The sequence below is a fragment of the Tachysurus vachellii genome, chromosome 5, assembly GCF_030014155.1.
Source record: "Tachysurus vachellii isolate PV-2020 chromosome 5, HZAU_Pvac_v1, whole genome shotgun sequence".
NCBI lineage: Eukaryota > Metazoa > Chordata > Actinopteri > Siluriformes > Bagridae > Tachysurus > Tachysurus vachellii.
In genome coordinates, this window is record NC_083464.1 from 4,094,837 (window position 1) to 4,115,000 (window position 20,164).

At 37.2% G+C, this 20,164-nt stretch overlaps 1 protein-coding gene across 2 annotated transcripts in view; it reads left to right on the forward strand.

Annotated features, from left to right (window-relative positions):
* apbb1ip (amyloid beta (A4) precursor protein-binding, family B, member 1 interacting protein) overlaps positions 1-20,164 on the forward strand; it is a 37,112-nt gene that overhangs the window by 4,248 nt on the left and 12,700 nt on the right. For both annotated transcript variants that reach the window (XM_060869541.1, XM_060869542.1), the window contains exons 2-7: positions 8,584-8,643; positions 10,292-10,379; positions 11,956-12,254; positions 12,600-12,677; positions 16,568-16,727; positions 18,159-18,280. In XM_060869541.1, the coding sequence (XP_060725524.1) occupies positions 8,584-8,643; positions 10,292-10,379; positions 11,956-12,254; positions 12,600-12,677; positions 16,568-16,727; positions 18,159-18,280 (807 nt within the window). The remainder of the gene's footprint in view (positions 1-8,583; positions 8,644-10,291; positions 10,380-11,955; positions 12,255-12,599; positions 12,678-16,567; positions 16,728-18,158; positions 18,281-20,164) is intronic.

Here is a 20,164-nt window from a genome sequence, read left to right on the forward strand (position 1 = left end):
CCATCCAGCTAAAAAAATGCACTCTAGTGTATGTCCAAAAATTTCTTCTGAATTTTTTGCATTTGAGAATAAATTTGATCACATGCTTTAAACTGGAATGTAAATAAAATGTGTGCAGGCCTGTACTGTTGACGAAGAAGAGATCGTAGAGCATTGTAAGGCATACCTTAAAGGTTATAATACTTCTAATACAGTCAGTCTTCTGAAGCCATGGCTTTTTATAATAGAGTGCATGTGCTGTGCAGTTCAAAATCCGATCCAAATGTTCACTGTTTGCTGTTAAGCTTAATGCTGCAGAGCCGGTGCAATCAAGTCATCTTCTAAGTCATCAGTCTAAAAACGATAAAGGTTTTGCATATTCACCTCCTGCATTTAAGGACAAGCTGTTTAAAAAAATATGAGCTCACCCTTTCTCCTAGTCTGGTTTTTATTCACTCATGTTACACTTCCATGTTGAAAACGTTCAAATGTTACACTAGTCTTAAATTCTAAAACTAGGATTAAATCGGGTTGGTGGTCAAGGCTTGGAGTTGCATTCATGATACCAATTTAAGTCCCAAAGAGTTTAGAAAGCCCTGGCCTAGCTGTAATTCATTAAGGAACCAGAAGAAGATCTGAAGATATAGACAATCACAGATTGAAGGAAATGACTGCAACAAAAAGTGTTACTCTATAAATGACCAACATTCTTTAGGTAAGAGATGGAAGTTTGTTCTTATTATTTCAGCTGATGTTAGACTGTAAGACTTTCAGCACAATGATGCAGATTAGAGGACACATAAACATGACACAAGGTTCTACATGGATCCATTAAGGGTTTCAAGCTAACAGCAGTAACACAACCCCTACACTAAAGAGCTTTCCTAATGAGTTATTTGGGGGTTTAATGGTTCCAGTTCACTGACGCCAACAGTTGCTGTACTATGAAGTCATCAGTAGGTGTTCCATCTCTGCTACTGTGGTTAGAGTTGTTGACTAGCATTTCAGATCAGTTTTCTTGCCAATAAGATGAAACTTTCTCTAGGAATATTTGCTTAAGAATGCAAATATTTAGAATTTAGAACATTAAGAATGTTTTTATGTTTTTATGTAAATTTCACCAGTTTGTACATGCATCATGTCATGCAAGATGAAAAAGAAGGAGTCTTTGGTGAAGGTGACTCACAAGCAGCATGGCTATTTGTCATGTCACATTCAGTCTATGTGCGTTAATCGACTATTAAATGCATTAATCACCTCACTTTTAATGCCCACGGTCTTCACTCATTGTCGCTGCACTGAGTCGCTCATTTTTGCATAAAGTTCAACCCTTTCTTAATTTAGCTGTGTTTTTGGACACGTCCACATCTAGTGACCAACTGTAAGTTAGCAGCTCTCATTAAAAATAAATAGTTCCTGTGGCTTTGCTGGTGCGAGTCCCTGCATGTGTGAATATAGTATAAAGAACCTTTTCATAAAAGCTTAATGTTGAAGATTCACACAACAACAACAACAACAACAGCTGTACAACAAAGAATTTTTAACTTTTTTTTAAACTATACAACAAAGAGTTTCTATTTTATAAAGTTTTTAAGAGTTATTTGGGTGGTTTTCTGAATCAGAAAGTGTCCATTTCTTAGGAAGTTTAATGGTTCTAGCTCTCTAAGGGACTTTTTCTAAAATTGAAACCATTCTTATGTTGGGTTCTACATAGACCCTTTAACTGTTCTTCACACCAAAACAACCTTATAACAAACATAGTTCCTAAGTGTTTTCAAGTAAGACAGAACAGCCTTAAACCTAGCTTTTTTCTGTGTATCAGATTACACTCCACCCATTTTATGCAACGTAATTAAACGTAATCCACCCTATGCAGTGTTTAGGTGATGAGAACTGAATACGTAGCAGGATATAATGAGTTTGTTGTGTTGAGAAAGAAACAAGAGCATTTTGTCATTCTAAGACAATTTATTCATTTTATACGCTTATGCAAACATGCTTCATATTTTTTGCCTGCTTCCTGTTGGAAACTTTACTGATGCTTTCAAAATCGAGTTAGAGGAAGTTGCTCTAACCGCTTCCTCTTGTAAGAAACACAACAACCATCCACCCTAGTGCTTTAACTAACACGCAGGTGCTGCTGATTCAAACGGCAGCTGTTTGACACCCACAGTCAAAAATGAAAGGTAAACAAACCGAACACTGTGTTTTTGTGTAGATTATGTATAAGTTCTTGGCAATGGCCCTTAAGTTGAAATCACATTAACAAATCAAAACAGCAGATCGTAAAACACCACAAGAAAACCAAAAAACATAACGACAAAACTAAAATCGCAAAAACAAACAAGAAACCAAAAACATAATACAGCTGAAAAACAGCTACAAAGGCTAAAATCACAACAACAAGTCAAGAATATTACAAAAAATCTGAAGAGGCGGTCCTTATTCTTACCACATCCTCACTGCTGATTGGACACGACGTATCACAAGACTGCCACAAGGACAAAAAATGATATCAGCAAATCAGAAAACATCACAATAACAGCAAAAAACACTGCAATAAAACAAAACGAAAAAGCACCAAAATAGAAGTAAAACATGAATATAAAACAAACAAAGTTATAGTTATAGTTATAGTCAAGAATAGTTCGGATAAGCGGTAGAAGATGAATGAATGAATGAATGAATGAGGATAACACCAGAGCAAAACCATAAATGTAAATACAAATGCAAATCAGAAAACACCAAATAAAGCAAAATACCACAATAACACCAAAAAACACAGCAATAAAACAATAAAAATAAAAAATAAAAAACACCGCAGGAAAACCAGAAATGTAAGATATCTGAAACACAAATCAGAAAACACCACAATAAAACAAAACAGAAAAAAACACAATAAAACAATAAAAAACACCACAATATTAACAAAAATAAACCAAAAACATAGCAATATATCTAAAAATATAAATCAAAAAGCAGCAAAACAAATTCAAATTTAAAATATATATTAAAAGATATATCAGAAAATCTAATGAGAAACAGAGGTAGTGTTGAGTATGGTACAGTGATGCATATGAATTTGGTCATATATTTATTTATATATTGTTAAAGTGCATACAAGAATGTTAACACAAATTGGGACGAGCGTCTTCAGTGTTGATTGGACACGACGTATCACATGACTAACACAAGGAAAAACAATATAATCAGTCTGTGCTCTAATTCATGCAGTTACTTCTATGTTATTATATTAAGGAAATGTATTTCTTTAGCTTCCTTTAACACCATGGCAAGCGAACACCACTTAAAATATCATCATCAAATTCCCCGGATAAAAATAAGCACAAGGTTTATTTAGATTCATGTTTCTGCTGACATTGTAGTCTTTCAGACATTATTAGCTATTTTCTTTTCCTCATTTAAATCCTTTTATCTGCTCCTGATGATCACCTTTGTGTGTAGACAGTTTTTACAGGTATGAAGAGAAAAACAAATAGAAAAAATCATTCAGGTTTTAAATGCTTATATAAATCTAACCCAGATAGGAATAAAAGAGAAGAGAAGAGAAGAGAAGAGAAGAGAAGAGAAGAGAAGAGAAGAGAAGAGAGGAAAAGAGTGGAGAAGAGAAGAGAAGAGAAGAGAAGAGAAGAGAAGAGAAGAGAAGAGAAGAGAAGAGATAGGAATAAAAGAGAAGAGAAGGGAAGACAGAAGAGAAGAGAAGAGATAGGAATAAAAGAGAAGAGAAGAGAAGAGAAGAGAAGAGAAGAGAAGAGAAGAGAAGAGAAGAGAGGAAAAGAGTGGAGAAGAGAAGAGAAGAGAAGAGAAGAGAAGAGAAGAGAAGAGAAGAGAAGAGAAGAGATAGGAATAAAAGAGAAGAGAAGGGAAGACAGAAGAGAAGAGAAGACAGAAGAGAGGAGAGGAAAAGAGAAGAGAAGAGAGGAGAAGACAGAAGAGAAGAGAAGAGAAGAGAAGAGAAGAGAAGAGAAGAGAAGAGAAGAGAAGAGAAGACAGAAGAGAAGAGAAGAGAAGACAGAAGAGAAGAGAAGAGTGGAAAAGACAGAAGAGAAGACAGAAGAGAAGACAGAAGAGAAGAGAAGAGAAGAGAAGAGAAGAGAGAAGAGAAGAGAAGAGAAGAAAAGAGATCTTATTAGAACAGAATACATGTTGAATGTAAAGTTCAACAAGCACATGTGTGATATTTATTTAACTATTTATTTACATAACTGTTTTCGAGAAGCTACAAGTTCCTTCTGACAACAGAAGCAAGCAAATAATTAACAAAGACGTGTCTGTGGCAGATTAAACAGAAAGTGGGCAGCACTGACACTTTTTTCCTCTCATGAGAAGACCTGATGTTCAGAGAAGGTGATTCCTCCGTACCGTGGGCCAGGGACCTGTATCTGTATCTGTGGAGCACTTCTGCGTTTATTCTGCTGCTCAGGCTTTCAGACGTGACGAATACATGACCTCACTTCATTCCCTGTTTAGCTGCTTTTTGAGCAAAGAGAAAGACAAAACTATACAGCAGACCTCATGCATTTATAAGTGGAGTTAAAAAATAACCCAGGATAAGGTGTTGTTACTGTTACACTCATAACGTGTTTAAAAGTTTAAGTCCTCTTACACCACAGCAGTTTGACAACAACTACTTACTGAATTAGTCTTATTTCTCACTTAGTGAAGCGTATCTGCGGTCAGAGCGACTGTTAAACAAACTGAACCAAAACCTTCAGACCAATCAGAATTCAGAATTTAACAGCACTGTTGTATAACACACACACACACACACACAAACACACACACATATATAAAGATATAAAAACTTGTATACATCCTGTAAACAAGTTTTGGGTTTTATGTATGTTTATGTATGTTAAAGTTTCTATTACGGGGGGCACGGTTTGCATGTTCTCCCCGTGCCTCGGGGGTTTCCTCCGGGTGCTCCGGTTTCCTCCCCCGGTCCAAAGACATGCATGGTAGGTTGATTGGCATCTCTGGAAAAATTGTCCCTAGTGTGTGAGTGCGTGAGTGAATGAGTGTGTGTGTGTGTGCCCTGCGATGGGTTGGCACTCCGTCCAGGGTGTATCCTGCCTTGATGCCCAATGACGCCTGAGATAGGCACAGGCTCCCCGTGACCCGAGGTAGTTCGGATAAGCGGTAGAAGATGAATGAATGAATGAATGAAAGTTTCTATTACTACACAATTTGTAGTAATGTGTGTGTAAAAACGTTTTTGTTTTAATTCCTTTTCCCATCTTTCCTCCTGCTTTGTTGTGTTCACGTTGATGATTAAATGTCTTTGTCGTTTCTCACTCCACAGTGGTGTTAATACGAAGCTCATATAAAGTAGACACTCAAGAATTTGTAGAGTTTCATCACTATTTCTGTTTCATAGGATTCATAGGAACGTTCGGTTTGTTTTTTCTCTACGCAAATGTTTTTACCTTCAGAATAAATGTTGATATCAAACCTATTTCTTTATAATCATTTATAATCCCACTCTGGTGTTTATAATCATTTATAATCCCACTCTGGTGTTTATAATCATTTATAATCCCACTCTGGTGTTTATAATCATTTATAATCCCACACTCCTGTGTTTATAATCATTTAGAATCACGTTCTCCATGTTTATAATCATTTATAATCCCACACTCCTGTGTTTATAATCATTTATAATCACGTTGTCCATGTTTATAATCATTTATAATCCCACTCTTTTGTGTTTGTAATCATTTATAATCCTGTACTCAGTGTTTATAATCATTTATAATCCCACACTCCTGTGTTTATAATCATTTATACTCACGTTCTCCATGTTTATAATCATTTATAATCCCACTCTCAGTGTTTATAGTCATTTATAATCACATTCTCCATGTTTATAATCATTTATAATTTCACTCTTTTGTGTTTGTAATCATTTATAATCCCTTACTCAGTGTTTATAATCATTTATAATCCCACACTCTGGTGTTTATAATCATTTATAATAATGTTCTCCATGTTTATAATCATTTATAATCCCACTCTCCTGTGTATATAGTCATGTTTTCAGTGTTTATAATCATTTATAATCCCACTCTCTGGTGTTTATAATCATTTCTAATCCAACTCTCTGGTGTTTGTAATCATTTATAATCACGCTGTCAGTGTTTATAATAATTTACGATCCCAATTTCAGTGTTTATAGTCATTTATAATCACACTCTCTGGTGTCATTCATATGAGGATGAGGTTCCCTCTCAAGGGAGTCTGGTTCCTCGAAAGGTTTCTTCCTCAGATCATCTCAGAGCCACAGTCATCTCAGGCTTGCACATTTTTTGTTCTGTAAAGCTGGTTTGAGACAATGTCCATTGTTAAAAGCGCTATACAAATAAAATGTAATATAATCTAACTGAATTAAATTATAACGCTCAGACGACTTTCTAGGAAGCTTTTCATTTCATAACAATTGAATGCATACATTTAAAACTCACGTGCAATGAAGAAAGATGTTAATATTTGATGTTAGTATACTGCTTTGTTTACTACAGCAGACCGAGCGTTAGCTTGCAGGGGGAAAAAAACAGATCTCTTCGAATATTGGGTTAGTTTGCAGAAAAATATTTCAGAAACTTGGTTTTATTTTAGAGCTCGTTGAGGCTGGGTTTGGCTCAGATACCAGATCTTTTACCAAAAGTATATAGTATTTGTTTATTCCATATAATGTATAGGGTTTTTCTTTTTTTCATAATAGCATGTAAATCCCAAATTTATATAGAATTGTCTTCGCATTGAAATTGAGTTAGTGTTGAATTGTGTTGAAGCTAAAACATGTGACTTGGTTAGATCAGCGTACAGTGTTGATAATATAGAGACAAAAAAAGTCGTCCCTGATGTAGACTACAGGAAAATCTCTTCTTTAGCAATTAGATGTTAAGCTTCAGCAGAAAGGTAAGAAGCTGAAGAAATTTTCCACCCAAATCCCAAAATATTTCTCTCTCCTGGATGTTCGGAGAATAAAGGAATATGGATAGAAAGATCTGGCAGCGGTTATTCAGCTGTGTCTAAAACCTCATCCTAAAAAATACATGCTAGCAGTGCTGATTAGCCACAGGAAGAAAGAATCGATTTAAATAGAAACACATTCAGTGAGATTCTTTATCCTTTCTCATAACGTTCTTATCATTTGTGCCTTCAGTTGTTGAAGTAGCAGGTTCACTTTTTTCCTTCACAAAGCTCTGCAAGTCCTGACGAAGAATACATGCCTGGAAGAGTTATACTGTACAAACCGAGTCATTATCATCACATCAGTTGCGCAATTTCTAGCCCTAGGTTTCATATTTGTGTAGTATATCATACGTGCTTACACAGAAACTAATCTGTTCTGCCTTGAAGCACAGATATCTTCTGATCGCATTTAGATCTGGAGAAGCGAGAAATGTTGCACAAACTGACATTAAACAAAAATAAAACTACAGTTAATAATGAGAAGGATTTATATAAAGGTTTCTGTAACTAAAATGAACAATGTTCGGATCTGATTATCAATGATTTACTATATACTATTTACTATTTTTAATTCTATTTAAGTTTTTTTTGTACTAATTTCAAGGTTTAATGTTTTTATACTTAGGATAAAATTTTCTGACACTATTTAAATTATTAAAATAATATTTACATTAATTATTAAAATTACTTTTTGACATTATTACAAGATTATTTCAAGCTTTATCTATCTATCTATCTATCTATCTATCTATCTATCTATCTATTTATTTATATATTTATTTATTTATATATTTATTTATTTATTTATTTATTTATTTTTCAAAAGTCAAGCCATAGGTTTAATAATCTTTGATTAGATTTGTTTTAAAAGGTAAAGATTTTCTCACATTTTTATATTTTTTTCTGTGAAAAGGAACATATTCATTAACGTATTTGTGGTATTAATTAATTAACGTATTAATTTCAGGTTGTAAAATTCAGAACTGAAGTCAGGTCCATTATTTACAACTTAAGAGCAAAGTTCAAAACCTTTTCAGCATTTAATTGAATTTTTTCTTGTTTATTTATGCAGATTTATTTTTAGTAAGTGGATAAATAAACATCAGTTGGTGTTGATGCATTCATTTAAGATTGAATTAAATAAATGTTTATTAATTGATGCAAACATTTTCTTAATGTTACCTTCAATAGTCTTCAATATTATTATTATTATTATTATTATTATTATTATTATTATTATTATTATTATTATTATTAAAGAATATTGTATGATGCTTATTGTTTTGTTGAATGACGCAAAGTTTTTAAAAAACAGGCTTAAAACCATATAATTGTGTGAATATAACACAAATGTTACTATAAAAGAAAAGATACATTCAACTATATTTAAAATTTCTGTTAATATTTTACATTTTGATGTTAGATTAAAAGTCATTTTATTTTTTATGGTACTTTCTTTACGTAAATCAGTATTTCTAGGCATTAGTATGCCGTCATTTTGCAAATGTTTATCTTTTCTTTTCTTTTTTTTACATACTGATGGTCATCAGTTTGCTGCAGATGTTGTTGAAGCGTAAAATATTACAATTGATATTTTTTCACTTCTAGATGGACGACATTGATGCCATGTTCACAGACATGCTGCAGGAGATGGATCTCCTCACGCAGGTGAGATACGTGTTTCTTTACCCTCTCTCTGTTCTGTACTTCATGCAGATCTGCAGTGTTTCTCCTGTAAGTGAACTAAAACTCTGCTAGAAGATTTCACATTGCTTCATCTGTCACTTTATCATTATAAGTAAAAGCTGTTAGATGTGAACATGCAGAGCAGAACTTGGATCAAGAAATTATTTAAAACAAACAAACAAACAAACAAACAAATAAATAAATAAATAAATAAGGGGTATGGTGAAGCAATAATGAAGAACTGATCCAAGAGAAATTAACATGATAACAAATAGCAAATAGATAATATAAATAGAAAAAATAATAATAAATTATCCAATCAAGTTTCTGTAAAACATTGTGATCCATTTTAGATCAGGGTTTCATCTGATCACACACTTCGAGATTAGTTAATAAAGTAATCTTTTTTTTTACTATTTTTTTTTACTATTTATGATTAATATACTATATATATATATATATATATTATATACGTATTTTTCGCAGAAATACGTGTACACGGTCATTATCTTGGAGATTTTTTTTTTTCCCCAATCTATCCAGTGTGAACTTGTGTATTCAGTAGTATGTTTCATAGTGTAATGTAACTGTGTAATATTTTATTACACGAACCATTGTTGCTCAAACTCTAGCCCCGCCCACTCAAACTTTTATGCTCTAAACACAAGCTTTTTTTTTTTTTTTTGGCTTCAATCTGCAATCTGGAGAATTTACCAAAGCCTGACATTACAGACTCTGTATTTAGTTCAGACTGAGACAAGCAGTACACATGCAGCTAAATATATCATGGTTTTAGTTTAATCTAAAAGATGCATGAAAGCACTATTATTATACTGGAAATTAAAACATGGCCTAAAAAGTCTAATTTAAATGAAAATTATTTCCAAAAACTATTAATGACCTAATGACTATTTATTAAAGACGAGTCATTTCTGAATCAATCAGAGTCGACTCCTAATGAAGAAGTATTGATGAGCTGAGTCGAATCTCCACAAATATGAGTCAACTGTCATACCTTCACTACCAGTAAATGGATATGTATTAGGAGTCCTTAATTTTCCTGAAATGTGGTGTATGTATCGTGTACTATGTAGAGTCCTATCTCTTGTACTGTATGTTTTTGTGTATAGTCCTGTCTTCTGTCATTATCTCATGCAGCTGCATGTGATCATTCGTCCTGGGCAAATGTCCGACGAATATGTATATGTGTGTATATGTATGATCCTTCGTCCTGGGAAAATGTCCGACGTATATGTATGTTACCTTGTAAAGCGTCCTTGAGCTTGGGAAAGGCGCTATATATATGTTTGTACTTATTTTGCAAGTTTTACAACGCTTGCCTGTTACAAAGCAGAAGTGATTTCAAATCGAAGAAAACTGACACTTTCACTCATGTGTGAAGGCACAGTGATGTTTAAACACACAGAGGCTTCGTTCTGTCGTCTTTAAGTTTTACAAAATTATTGCTGTCAATGCTGAAACCGACCACAGACTTGCTCTATACAGTAGCTCCCCTTTACAGATACAGAACTGAAAGTTTATCTGCTTTAGCTATTACTGTGATGAAAAATATCTATAAAAGAGAGAGAAGTTTGTGCTAACTTCTTCCTTATTTTGTGGTTTTCCTCAGAGTCTGGCAACTGACGCTCCAGAGCATCAGCCCACCTCCAAGTCCAGCCAGGAACTCAACTTCTCTATTGGCTTCACAGATCTGAATGGTGATAAACACGTGAATCTGTAGTACAGCGGCTTTCTGTATTCACAGTGCTCTAGGACGCTCTGTTCAGCACTTTGCTGGGAAAATGTGGTGTTAATGAGCTATAAAATGACAGTGAATTATAAAAGAGTGCAGGCAAAGTGAGGCATGGAGAATGTCTGGCTACTGTGTAGATGGCTGTTAACGTCAGATTAACATCAAAAGTATGTGGGTGGTTAGCTGGGAAAGAAAGAAAGAAAAAGAAAGAAAGAAAGAAAGAAAGAAAGAAAGAAAGAAAGAAAGAAAGAAAGAAAGAAAGAAAGAAGAGATGGAGGGAGGGAGGGAGGGAGGGAGGGAGGGAGGGAGGGAGAAAGAAAAAAGAAAGAAAGAAAGAAAGAAAGAAAGAAAGAAAGAAAGAAAGAAAGGAGGGAGGGCTGGATGGATAGAGAAAGAAAGAAAGAAAGAAAGAAAGAAAGAAAGAAAGAAAGAAAGAAGAGATGGAGGGCTGGATGGATAGAGAAAGAAAGAAAGAAAGAAAGAAAGAAAGAAAGAAAGAAAGAAAGAAAGAAAGAAAGAAAGAATGGAGGGATGGATGGATAGAGAAAGAAAGAAAGAAAGAAAGAAAGAAAGAAAGAAAGAAAGAAAGAAAGAAAGAAAGAAAGAAAGAAAGAAAGAAAGAAAGAAAGAAAGAAAGAATGTTAGTCTTGTTGCTTAGCAACAGAAACCCAATCAGAAAGCGAGCAGCGCCTCTGTGCTTCATATCAGGTGAAAACCAGGACGTAGAGACACTGAACAAAAACGGCTCGGTAGATACAGTCAGGAGACAAAACACTGAACATCACAGAAGTGTGTGGTGTAGAGAGGGGGAAATACGTCACGCTGAGAAATTAACTGAAGACCGATACGAACGTCTGGTCGACTAGACGACAAAGTTATAAAGAGTAAAAAAGATGATAAAGCTGTGAAAGATAACAGAAGCTGCTCGGGTGCAGAAGCACAGACCTGAACTTTGTTCCTCACTGATGTGAAAGCGTGAGACGAGCCGTTATTTAAAGAGGTCACACGCTGGATTTATCCAATCAGGATCGTTGATACGTTAATATGCAAATGAGAAGGAAAAGGAAAATAAGAATATACAGCGTGAAGATCAGATTATGTTCGATGTGTTATTAATTTAGAATGAATTGAATTCTATTAGATATTATAATGCAGTTGTGTTCTACACATTTAGATTAGTTAAATAATAACAGTTATTGATTTCTTGTTGTTCAGTGGGTTAGCTTTAAACGGCAATTTAATATTTTTTGAATGCAGATTTTAAAGCTTTGTCAATTTTGATCAATAATCAATATTTTAAAGATGTTAAACATAATTTTATTAAAACCCTGAAAGACTCAATTAAAGTTCACCCTTTTGTGTGTATTGTGCTCTGATTGGTCAAGCTTCATAAAGCAGGTCTAAAGAAGATAAGACCTTCATGTCATGTAAATACTCTGATATCGCTGGCTCATCTAGAGAGGTTTTGAGATGATTTTAATAAAAATGTTTAAAATGTTTTTCTTCACACAACTGATGAAAGTTCTTCTGTAATGTCACAGCGTCACTTAATGAGCTGGAGGATAACGATCTGGATGCTCTGATGGCTGATCTGGTGGCCGACCTGAACGCCACAGAGGAAAAGTTTGCTTCCGAGAGGGGGGGCGTGAAAGATTCCACGCCAGCTCCGTCTCTAAATGTTCCAAAAGTTCATTTTACCCCTGCAGCCCCCATGGCCCCCCAACCCTCCCAGTCTAAAGCTGAACTGACCCGTTTACCCAGTAATATGTCTGGTTTGACCTCAACCACCAACAGCACTTCATTACCACCTCTTCCATCTTCAAACTCTAAACCTTCTATGGTAAATCTGAGTCACACACACACACACACACACTTTCCATGCTATTACATTCATATCTGATCATATATAGGTGAGAGTGTATTTCAACACATCATTCCTTGATCAGTTGATCTCAGGTAAACACGTGACATGACCTGAGCAACATGTCAGCAGTATATTATACGTGGGAAAGGATTAAGATGTGAAAATAAAATGATTGTGTATAAAAAATAACAGCACACTCCGTTGAATAACTCGTTCATATACAGCTCATAGCTCCGTAATCCGATGTTGAAGGTTAGCAGGTCTGTTTGGGACGTATCTGTGACGTGACTCTGATCTCTGGTGATTTATTTATTTCCTCAGGAGGAAACAGAGGAACAGATGAAAGCAGACAAAATCAAACTCGCTCTGGAAAAGCTGAAAGAAGCCAAAGTGAAGAAGGTGAGCAGTACATCAGACTCTCTGTAGCTCAACAACCTACTGGAGAATGTGTGAGAGGTCACACGAGGTCATGAGAACACACCTCTATGTCCACTTATAACTAACTGCAGATGAGTTTGTTCATTATCTATCTATCTATCTATCTATCTATCTATCTATCTATCTATCTATCTATCTATCTATCTATCTATCTATCTATCTGTCTGTCTGTATTTATTTAATGGAAAGCACCATGAGAATTTGGACACAGTATGGAAAGAATTATTATTATTATTATTATTATTATTATTATTATTATTATTATTATTATTATTATTATTATTACTATTATTTGCAGTTGTAGGAGTTTTTAGTTCTCTTAACATTTCAGGTCTTTCTGTCAATAACCTTAAGATCTATTACAGTCTAAGTAAACTGACTTCATCAAGCCTGTACACACACGGTCTGTCCAGCTCACATCTCGTTACATCCTCAGCAGGTATTTAATCCCAGCGTGGTGTTAAACAGGATGCAGGGTGTTCGTTGTCTAAGCATCTGACTGTTGATCTGATCTGATAATTCAGTAAATGACTGATACAGGAAACACCAGTGGATGCTTAGTGCTTGCCTGGTTGAGGTTTTGTGGCGTTTTCTCTCTGTGGCTTGTCTTTACTCAAACACGAAATGAAACTCAACCCCTTTCTGAAAGTAATAATTGTGAGAGCAAATTTCACAATCGAGCCTGTTCTCTTCCTCCAGGCGTTTCTTCTCAGGTGTAGAGCTGAGAATAGATCTTATAATCTGCTCAGAATAAATAACAATAGCTAACAATAAGGTAGTGTGTGTGTGTGTGTGTGTGTGTGTGTGTGGCATCATTTGTCAAGATAAAACAATTTATTTAACACTGCAGTTCACGTTTTCATTTCCTACTGTGTCTCTCTGAAGGTTTTATATTATGCTCAATCTACACATTTCAATAATCAAGTCCTTTTGTTTATTTTACACTGTACTCTATTTATTTTTCATTCTTCTTCTTTTGGCTTTTCCCTTCAGGGGTCGCCACAGCGAATCATCTCTCTCCACCTATCCCTATCTTCTGCATCCTCAACACTTGCACCCACTAGCTTCATGCTGTATCCTCATTAATTACATCCATATACCTCCTCTTTGGTCTTCCTCTTTGCCTCCTGCCTGGCAGCTCCATGTCAAACATTCTCCTACCACTATACTCACTCTCCCTCCTCTGAACATGTCCAAACCATCTTAATCTGTCCTCCCTAACTTTGTCCCCCAAACGTCCAACATGAGCTGTCCCTCTGATGTACTCGTTCCTAATCCTGTCCGATCTTGTCACTCCCAAAGAGAACCTCAACGTCTTCAGCTCGGCTACCTCTAGCTCAGACTCCTGTCTCAGTGGCACTGTCTCTAAACCATACAGCATGGCCGGTCTCACCACTGTCCTGTACACCTTCCCCTTGATTCTCGCTGATATTTTCCTATCACCCAGAACTCCTGACATCTTTCTCCACCCATTCCAACCTGCCTGCACTCGCTTCTTTACTTATTTCCCACTCTCTCCATTACTCTGGACTGTTGACCCCAAGTACTTAAACTCCTGTACCTTCTTCACCTCTTCACCCTGTAACCTTACTGTTCCACTTCCCTCCCTTTCATTCACACACATGTACTCAGTCTTACTACGACTGACTTTCATTCCTCTTCTCTCCAGTGCAAACCTCCACCTCTCCAGGTTTTCCTCCACCTGCTCCCTGCTCTCACAACAGATCACAATGTCACTCTATTTATTTTTAATTCTTCTTTTTTAAATTTCACACAGTGTTATGTTTAAATGTCCTCGTTGCAGTCTGAGAGATGCCATGCTAAATTTCATTCTATACAGTGACATTAACGTTTATGATCTCAGAAGTGCAGGAAGTCATGATCAAACTCATATGTTCTCAATTCGGTAAAAGCCAGAATTCCAAACAATTTACTTAAACATTACCTGGGATTAATCCTTTAGTCCAACTTTTCTTCACTTCCCCATTCACAGTAAATTTATTAACTCCTCGCTGTGATTAGGTCACATTTACATCTTGCCAGTAATATCATCTTATCCTAATTCGACCAGTTGTTAAATGTATTTAGAAATGTTATGAGATAAAATAAAGCTTTGTAGAAGAGCTCCTTGGTGATCCTTGGTGTTTGTTACATACTGTAGCTTGCCTTGCTAATATGACATGAAGCTAGTATGAAGCATTTAAATCCGGTAACCCATTTTCACACCTAGGCAAAGGTAGACCAATGGTTCAGGTGTTGGACTACTTGGTATCCCAATGGTTCAGGTGTTGGACTACTTGGTAGGCCAATGGTTCAGGTGTTGGACTATGTGGTAGCCCAAAGGTTCAGGTGTTGGACTACTTGGTAGCCCAATGGTTCAGGTGTTGGACTATGTGGTAGCCCAATGGTTCAGGTGTTGGACTTTGTGGTAGCCCAAAGGTTCAGGTGTTGGACTATGTGGTAGCCCAATAGTTCAGGTGTTGGACTATGTGGTAGCCCAAAGGTTCAGGTGTTGGACTACTTGGTAGCCCAAAGGTTCAGGTGTTGATCTACTTTGTAGCCCAAAGGTTCAGCTGTTGGACTACTTGGTAGCCAAAAGGTTCAGGTGTTGGACTACTTGGTAGCCCAATGGTTCAGGTGTTGGACTATGTGGTAGCCCAAAGGTTCAGGTGTTGGACTACTTGGTAGCCCAAAGGTTCAGGTGTTGATCTACTTTGTAGCCCAAAGGTTCAGCTGTTGGACTACTTGGTAGCCAAAAGGTTCAGGTGTTGGACTACTTGGTAGCCCAATGGTTCAGGTGTTGGACTATGTGGTAGCCCAATGGTTCAGCTGTTGGACTTCTTGGTAGCCCAATGGTTCAGGTGTTGGACTTTTTTAGCCCAAAGGTTCAGGTGTTGGACTACTTGGTAGCCCAATGGTTCAGGTGTTGTCAGTTCAGACACGATGATATATTGAATGCAGGTTGAAGATTCTTGTCCACACATTTATTTTTGTCATCTCTGTAGGTGTGATGAGCTGCTAATCAGATTGGTCAGGGACAGAGGAACTGTGAAAGTGTGTGTGTGTGTGTGTGTGTGTGTGTGTGTGTGTGTGTGTGTGTGTGTGTGTGTGTGTGTGGAGGTCAGATCAGGGTTATGGTGTGATATCTTTCCAAAGTGCTGCTCGAGATTCTCTGATTCTCTGATAAGTCAGAAGGTGTTATTACTATCATTCTTTCTGAAAAGTTATATAGCCTTTTTATAGCAAGAAGTAGGGTGTTTTATTCTGTAAATTTACAGCTTATAGCACATATCGATACGTAAATGGAGGTTTGAGGTACATGTAAATATACAGTGATCAGCTATAACATTAAAATCACTGACATAATAATTGGCAAGAGAAAGAATCTAATTTTAGTTCCAAGGATAATCTAACTTTAAATTCAAGACCCAAATTGTGATGGCTGGATTACTGGATCAGATCATCTCCATAACTGCAAAAACTGCACAGAAACGGCTTGAGGAACATGAAAGATCAAGAGATCAAGGTGTTAAAATGGCTTCAAGATTCCGCAGATCTCAGAACGTCTGTTGGATGTGCTGGACCAACAACTCTGATCCAGGATCTGATAAAGAATCTGCTGCTCTTGGTGGTCTTCACAGCACACCTTCAGAGGTCTTGTGGAAACCATGTCTCAATGAGTCAGAGGTGTTTTGGTGGCACAATGAAGCAGGTGGTTTTAATGTTATGGCAGATTGGTGTATAGAATATCAGGATGAGCATCTCCTCACACACCAATGCAAGTTCAGTGAGGGTGTTGGTGTTTATGTGAGCAGTGTTGAATCTGAATGTGTGTGTTGTGTGTGAAACAGCTGATAGTGAAGGTGCAGATGACAGACGGAAGCACCAAGACTCTGATGGTGGACGAGAGACAGACGGTGAGGGACGTGTTGGACAACCTGTTTGAAAAAACACACTGTGACGGCAACGTGGACTGGTGCGTGTGTGAGACCAACCCTGAGCTGCAGACAGGTGAGACACACACACACACACACACACACACATACAAACACATGTACTGTAGATGTTTATAATTAGACCTCTTCTTCTTTGTATGAAACAATTAATTAATTAACAATTAGTTAACAATTAACAATCAATTAATTAATTCTTTAATTAAAGTTCATTAGCAGTTTCATTAATAAGTTCTGCGAAGAACATCTTAGCTAGGAGAAATGGTGCCAAAATGGTGTCAAAATTTAATTTAATTGGACACTGAAAATAAACTAATTAAAATATTATTCAAGAATCAGCCAATGATTAACCCACGATTACTCGTATGCCATGCCAGGCTCACTTCCTGTTAGTTGTATTAAGTGAGGAAAACTACCTACACGTCCTCTACTGACAGATAGAAGTCTGGCTTGTGAGGCTTAGCATGCATTTTAAATTGCGACCAGATGACCAAAAGAGTGAATATATGGATATAGCAGTTTCCTCTGATGATAATGTCAGATCTCTGAGGAAGTAGAGAAGCCCTAATTCATCAGCGGTGTTCTTTGCTCTGGTTATGACTCTGTTTGTTGACATACATACCAGTGTGCTGAAGAACACAGGAAAAGCCTCAGCGTGTTCAGTTAATTCTGTTTCCTCTCACGCCCTGTACTTAACGCCTGCCAGCATTAAAAACCCTTTTCATCACTTCATGAGGTCTTTTAGCTTCTGCTGAATCTGCTTTTACACACTGCTAGAGTACTTGGGTGGGCACTGGAAAAAAACTAACACCGACCATCAAGTGGAACATTACGACTCTTATAAAGTGTTTATTATTGAGTTCATGAACCACAAACATGTACCACCTACCACAAAGCACCTTCTAATTTGTCTGAAGGTGTTGATTCTTCTTCTATAACAGCAGCTCTGATAGGTTTATATTAACGTTATCGTTTATACTGGTGCAATAACTCACTCTGAGGATCGGGGGGTTCGAGCCTCAGCACTGCCAAGCTGCCACAGTTGGGCAAGGCCCTGAACCCTCATTTACATTTACAGCATTTAGCAGACACCCTTATCCAGAGAGACTTACATATTATCTCATTTTATACAACTGAGCAATTGAGGGTTAAGGGCCTTGCTCAGGGGCCCAGCAGTGGCAGCTTGGTAGACATAGGAACCGAACTCACAACCTTCCAATTGGTAGCCCAACACCTTAACCACTAGGCTTAACCCTCTTTGCTCCAGTGGTGCTGTATCATGGCTGACCCTGTGCTCTGACCCCAAACTCCAAAAGGCTTCTATTCTATTCTAAGGAGAAGTTTATGGAGCATTTACGGAAGGAGTCTCCAGTGACGGTGCACCTCAAATGAACCTGAAATTTGTACAGGTTTGCAGACAGTAGTGTATAAAACGATGTAGGAAAAATGTATTTACTCGATGCTTACTTGACCTGAGTCTCCTCCACAGACCGAGGCTTTGAGGACCACGAGAACCTGGTGGAACCTCTCTCAGCATGGACACGGGACAGCGAGAACAAAGTGGTTTTCCAGGAGAGGAAGGACAAGTATGAGGTTTTTAAAAATCCACAGGTAAGTCCATCAGAATATGAGTGTTATTCACGTCTATCCTGTAGCATGAGCTTTGGACTTGGACAAGACATTACCTTCTCACCTTCCTGACATTTCATTACCATTTGTGTGTATAATATTTGAATTTATTTAAATTAAGGTTGTCATGTACACCATTATGTACAGTACTCAACTTGCAGGGAAATAAAAACCAAGCTCCTAGACCAGGCATTTAGAGTCCAAGGGTAAGTCTGGAGGAGCTGGAGAGATCCACAGCTCAGACAGCAGAAGCTGAACACTTTAACTGAACCATGAAGCTTGGTTTTAAGGAAGAATGGCAAGAAGAAAACCATAATTGATAAATTCTTCTTTGGAGACTCAGTAAACATTAAAAAAGGTTCTCTGGTCTAATGAGGTCAAAACTGATGTTTCTGCAAAGAACTCAAGAACTACTTGTGTTCTTCTCCATTCTCACTGTAAAGCACGGTGTTGGTAGCATCATGTGTGTGATAGCCTTTTAAACACAATCCTGGAAAGAAGGAAACTTGTTTTACCTGTCTGCTTGTTTAAGAAGGATTTAATCAAAGAGATTAAATGGTAACATAAAGGTATTCATGATGGTGCCTCATAGAACATTAATAGATATTGGGGAAGTCATAGCCTAATGTTTAGAGAGTTTGACTCCTAACCCTAAGGTTGTTTGTTTGAGTCTCGGGCCGGCAATACCACGACTGAGGTGCCCTTGAGCAAGGCACCGAACCCCCCAACTGCTCCCCAGCCACCGCAGCATAAATGGCTGCCCACTGCTCCCGTTGTGTGTTCACGGTGTGTGTGTGTTCACTGCTGTGTGTGTGCACTTTGGATGAGTTAAATGCAGAGAACGAATTCTGAGTATGGGTCACCGTACTTAGACGTACGTCTTGTCACGTCTATGATATTACATATAAAGAAGTAGAAACAACTCTAGGCCATGGTGAAACATCTGATGAATCAAAACACTAAAATGTACATTTTCTTTGGATATTTGTAAGAGCATGTTGGAGATCTGACACTGCTGATCACCCTGAGAATACTACAGCCCTTCAGAGAAACACGGTGGTGGTAGCATTACGTTGTGGGGCTGCAAGACATTCCAGACTGGGGCTTAACCCAGACCCCAGTGGAACTGAGAATGGAATTAGAATCCCAAGAGTTTTCAGGAAATTCTCCAACAGTCTCCTTTCATAGGACAGAGCTTGAACGATTGGTAAAAACATCAGGATCCAGATGTGCAAAGCTGAAACTGTGATAGATTAAATACACTAGAAGACATCCAGCTGTATTAAACCAGTTTAAGGCTGGTGAAGAATGTATTTTGGCACAACATCTTTCTCTAAGCCGTCACTCTGAAGGAGCTTCCAGTCCAATTACTTTATCTCTTCAGTTCTGTGCGAATGTCTTGGCTGAACAGAATGAAGTCATCTGTAAAGCAGACCTCAAATCTGAGACTTTTCCCACGCCACGTTTACGCTCTCTCTCTCTCGTTGTGTTTGTGCCGTAGATGTCGTTCAGTTCAGCTGATGCCATGCGTATTTTTGTCTTCATCAGCACCACCATCATTATCGTCATTATCAGCCTGAAGGAAAGAAAGATGAATGTTTCTTGTCATCTTGTCTGTTTTTCTACACTTATCTTTCGATTATAATGTGGTGCAATTTTAGATATAAAGCTGCAGTCCATGTGTGTGACTGAGAATCAGCAGATGTGGTTATTATACCAGGGTTATTATCATAACAGAGTTTCGTCCTCTTCCATCATTAATTCACTTGGTTTGGTGAGAGTTTGTGTGTGTGTGTGTGTGTGTGTGTGTGTGTGTGTGTGTGTGTGTGTGTGTGTGTGTGTGAGTGTGTGTGTGTGTGTGAGTGT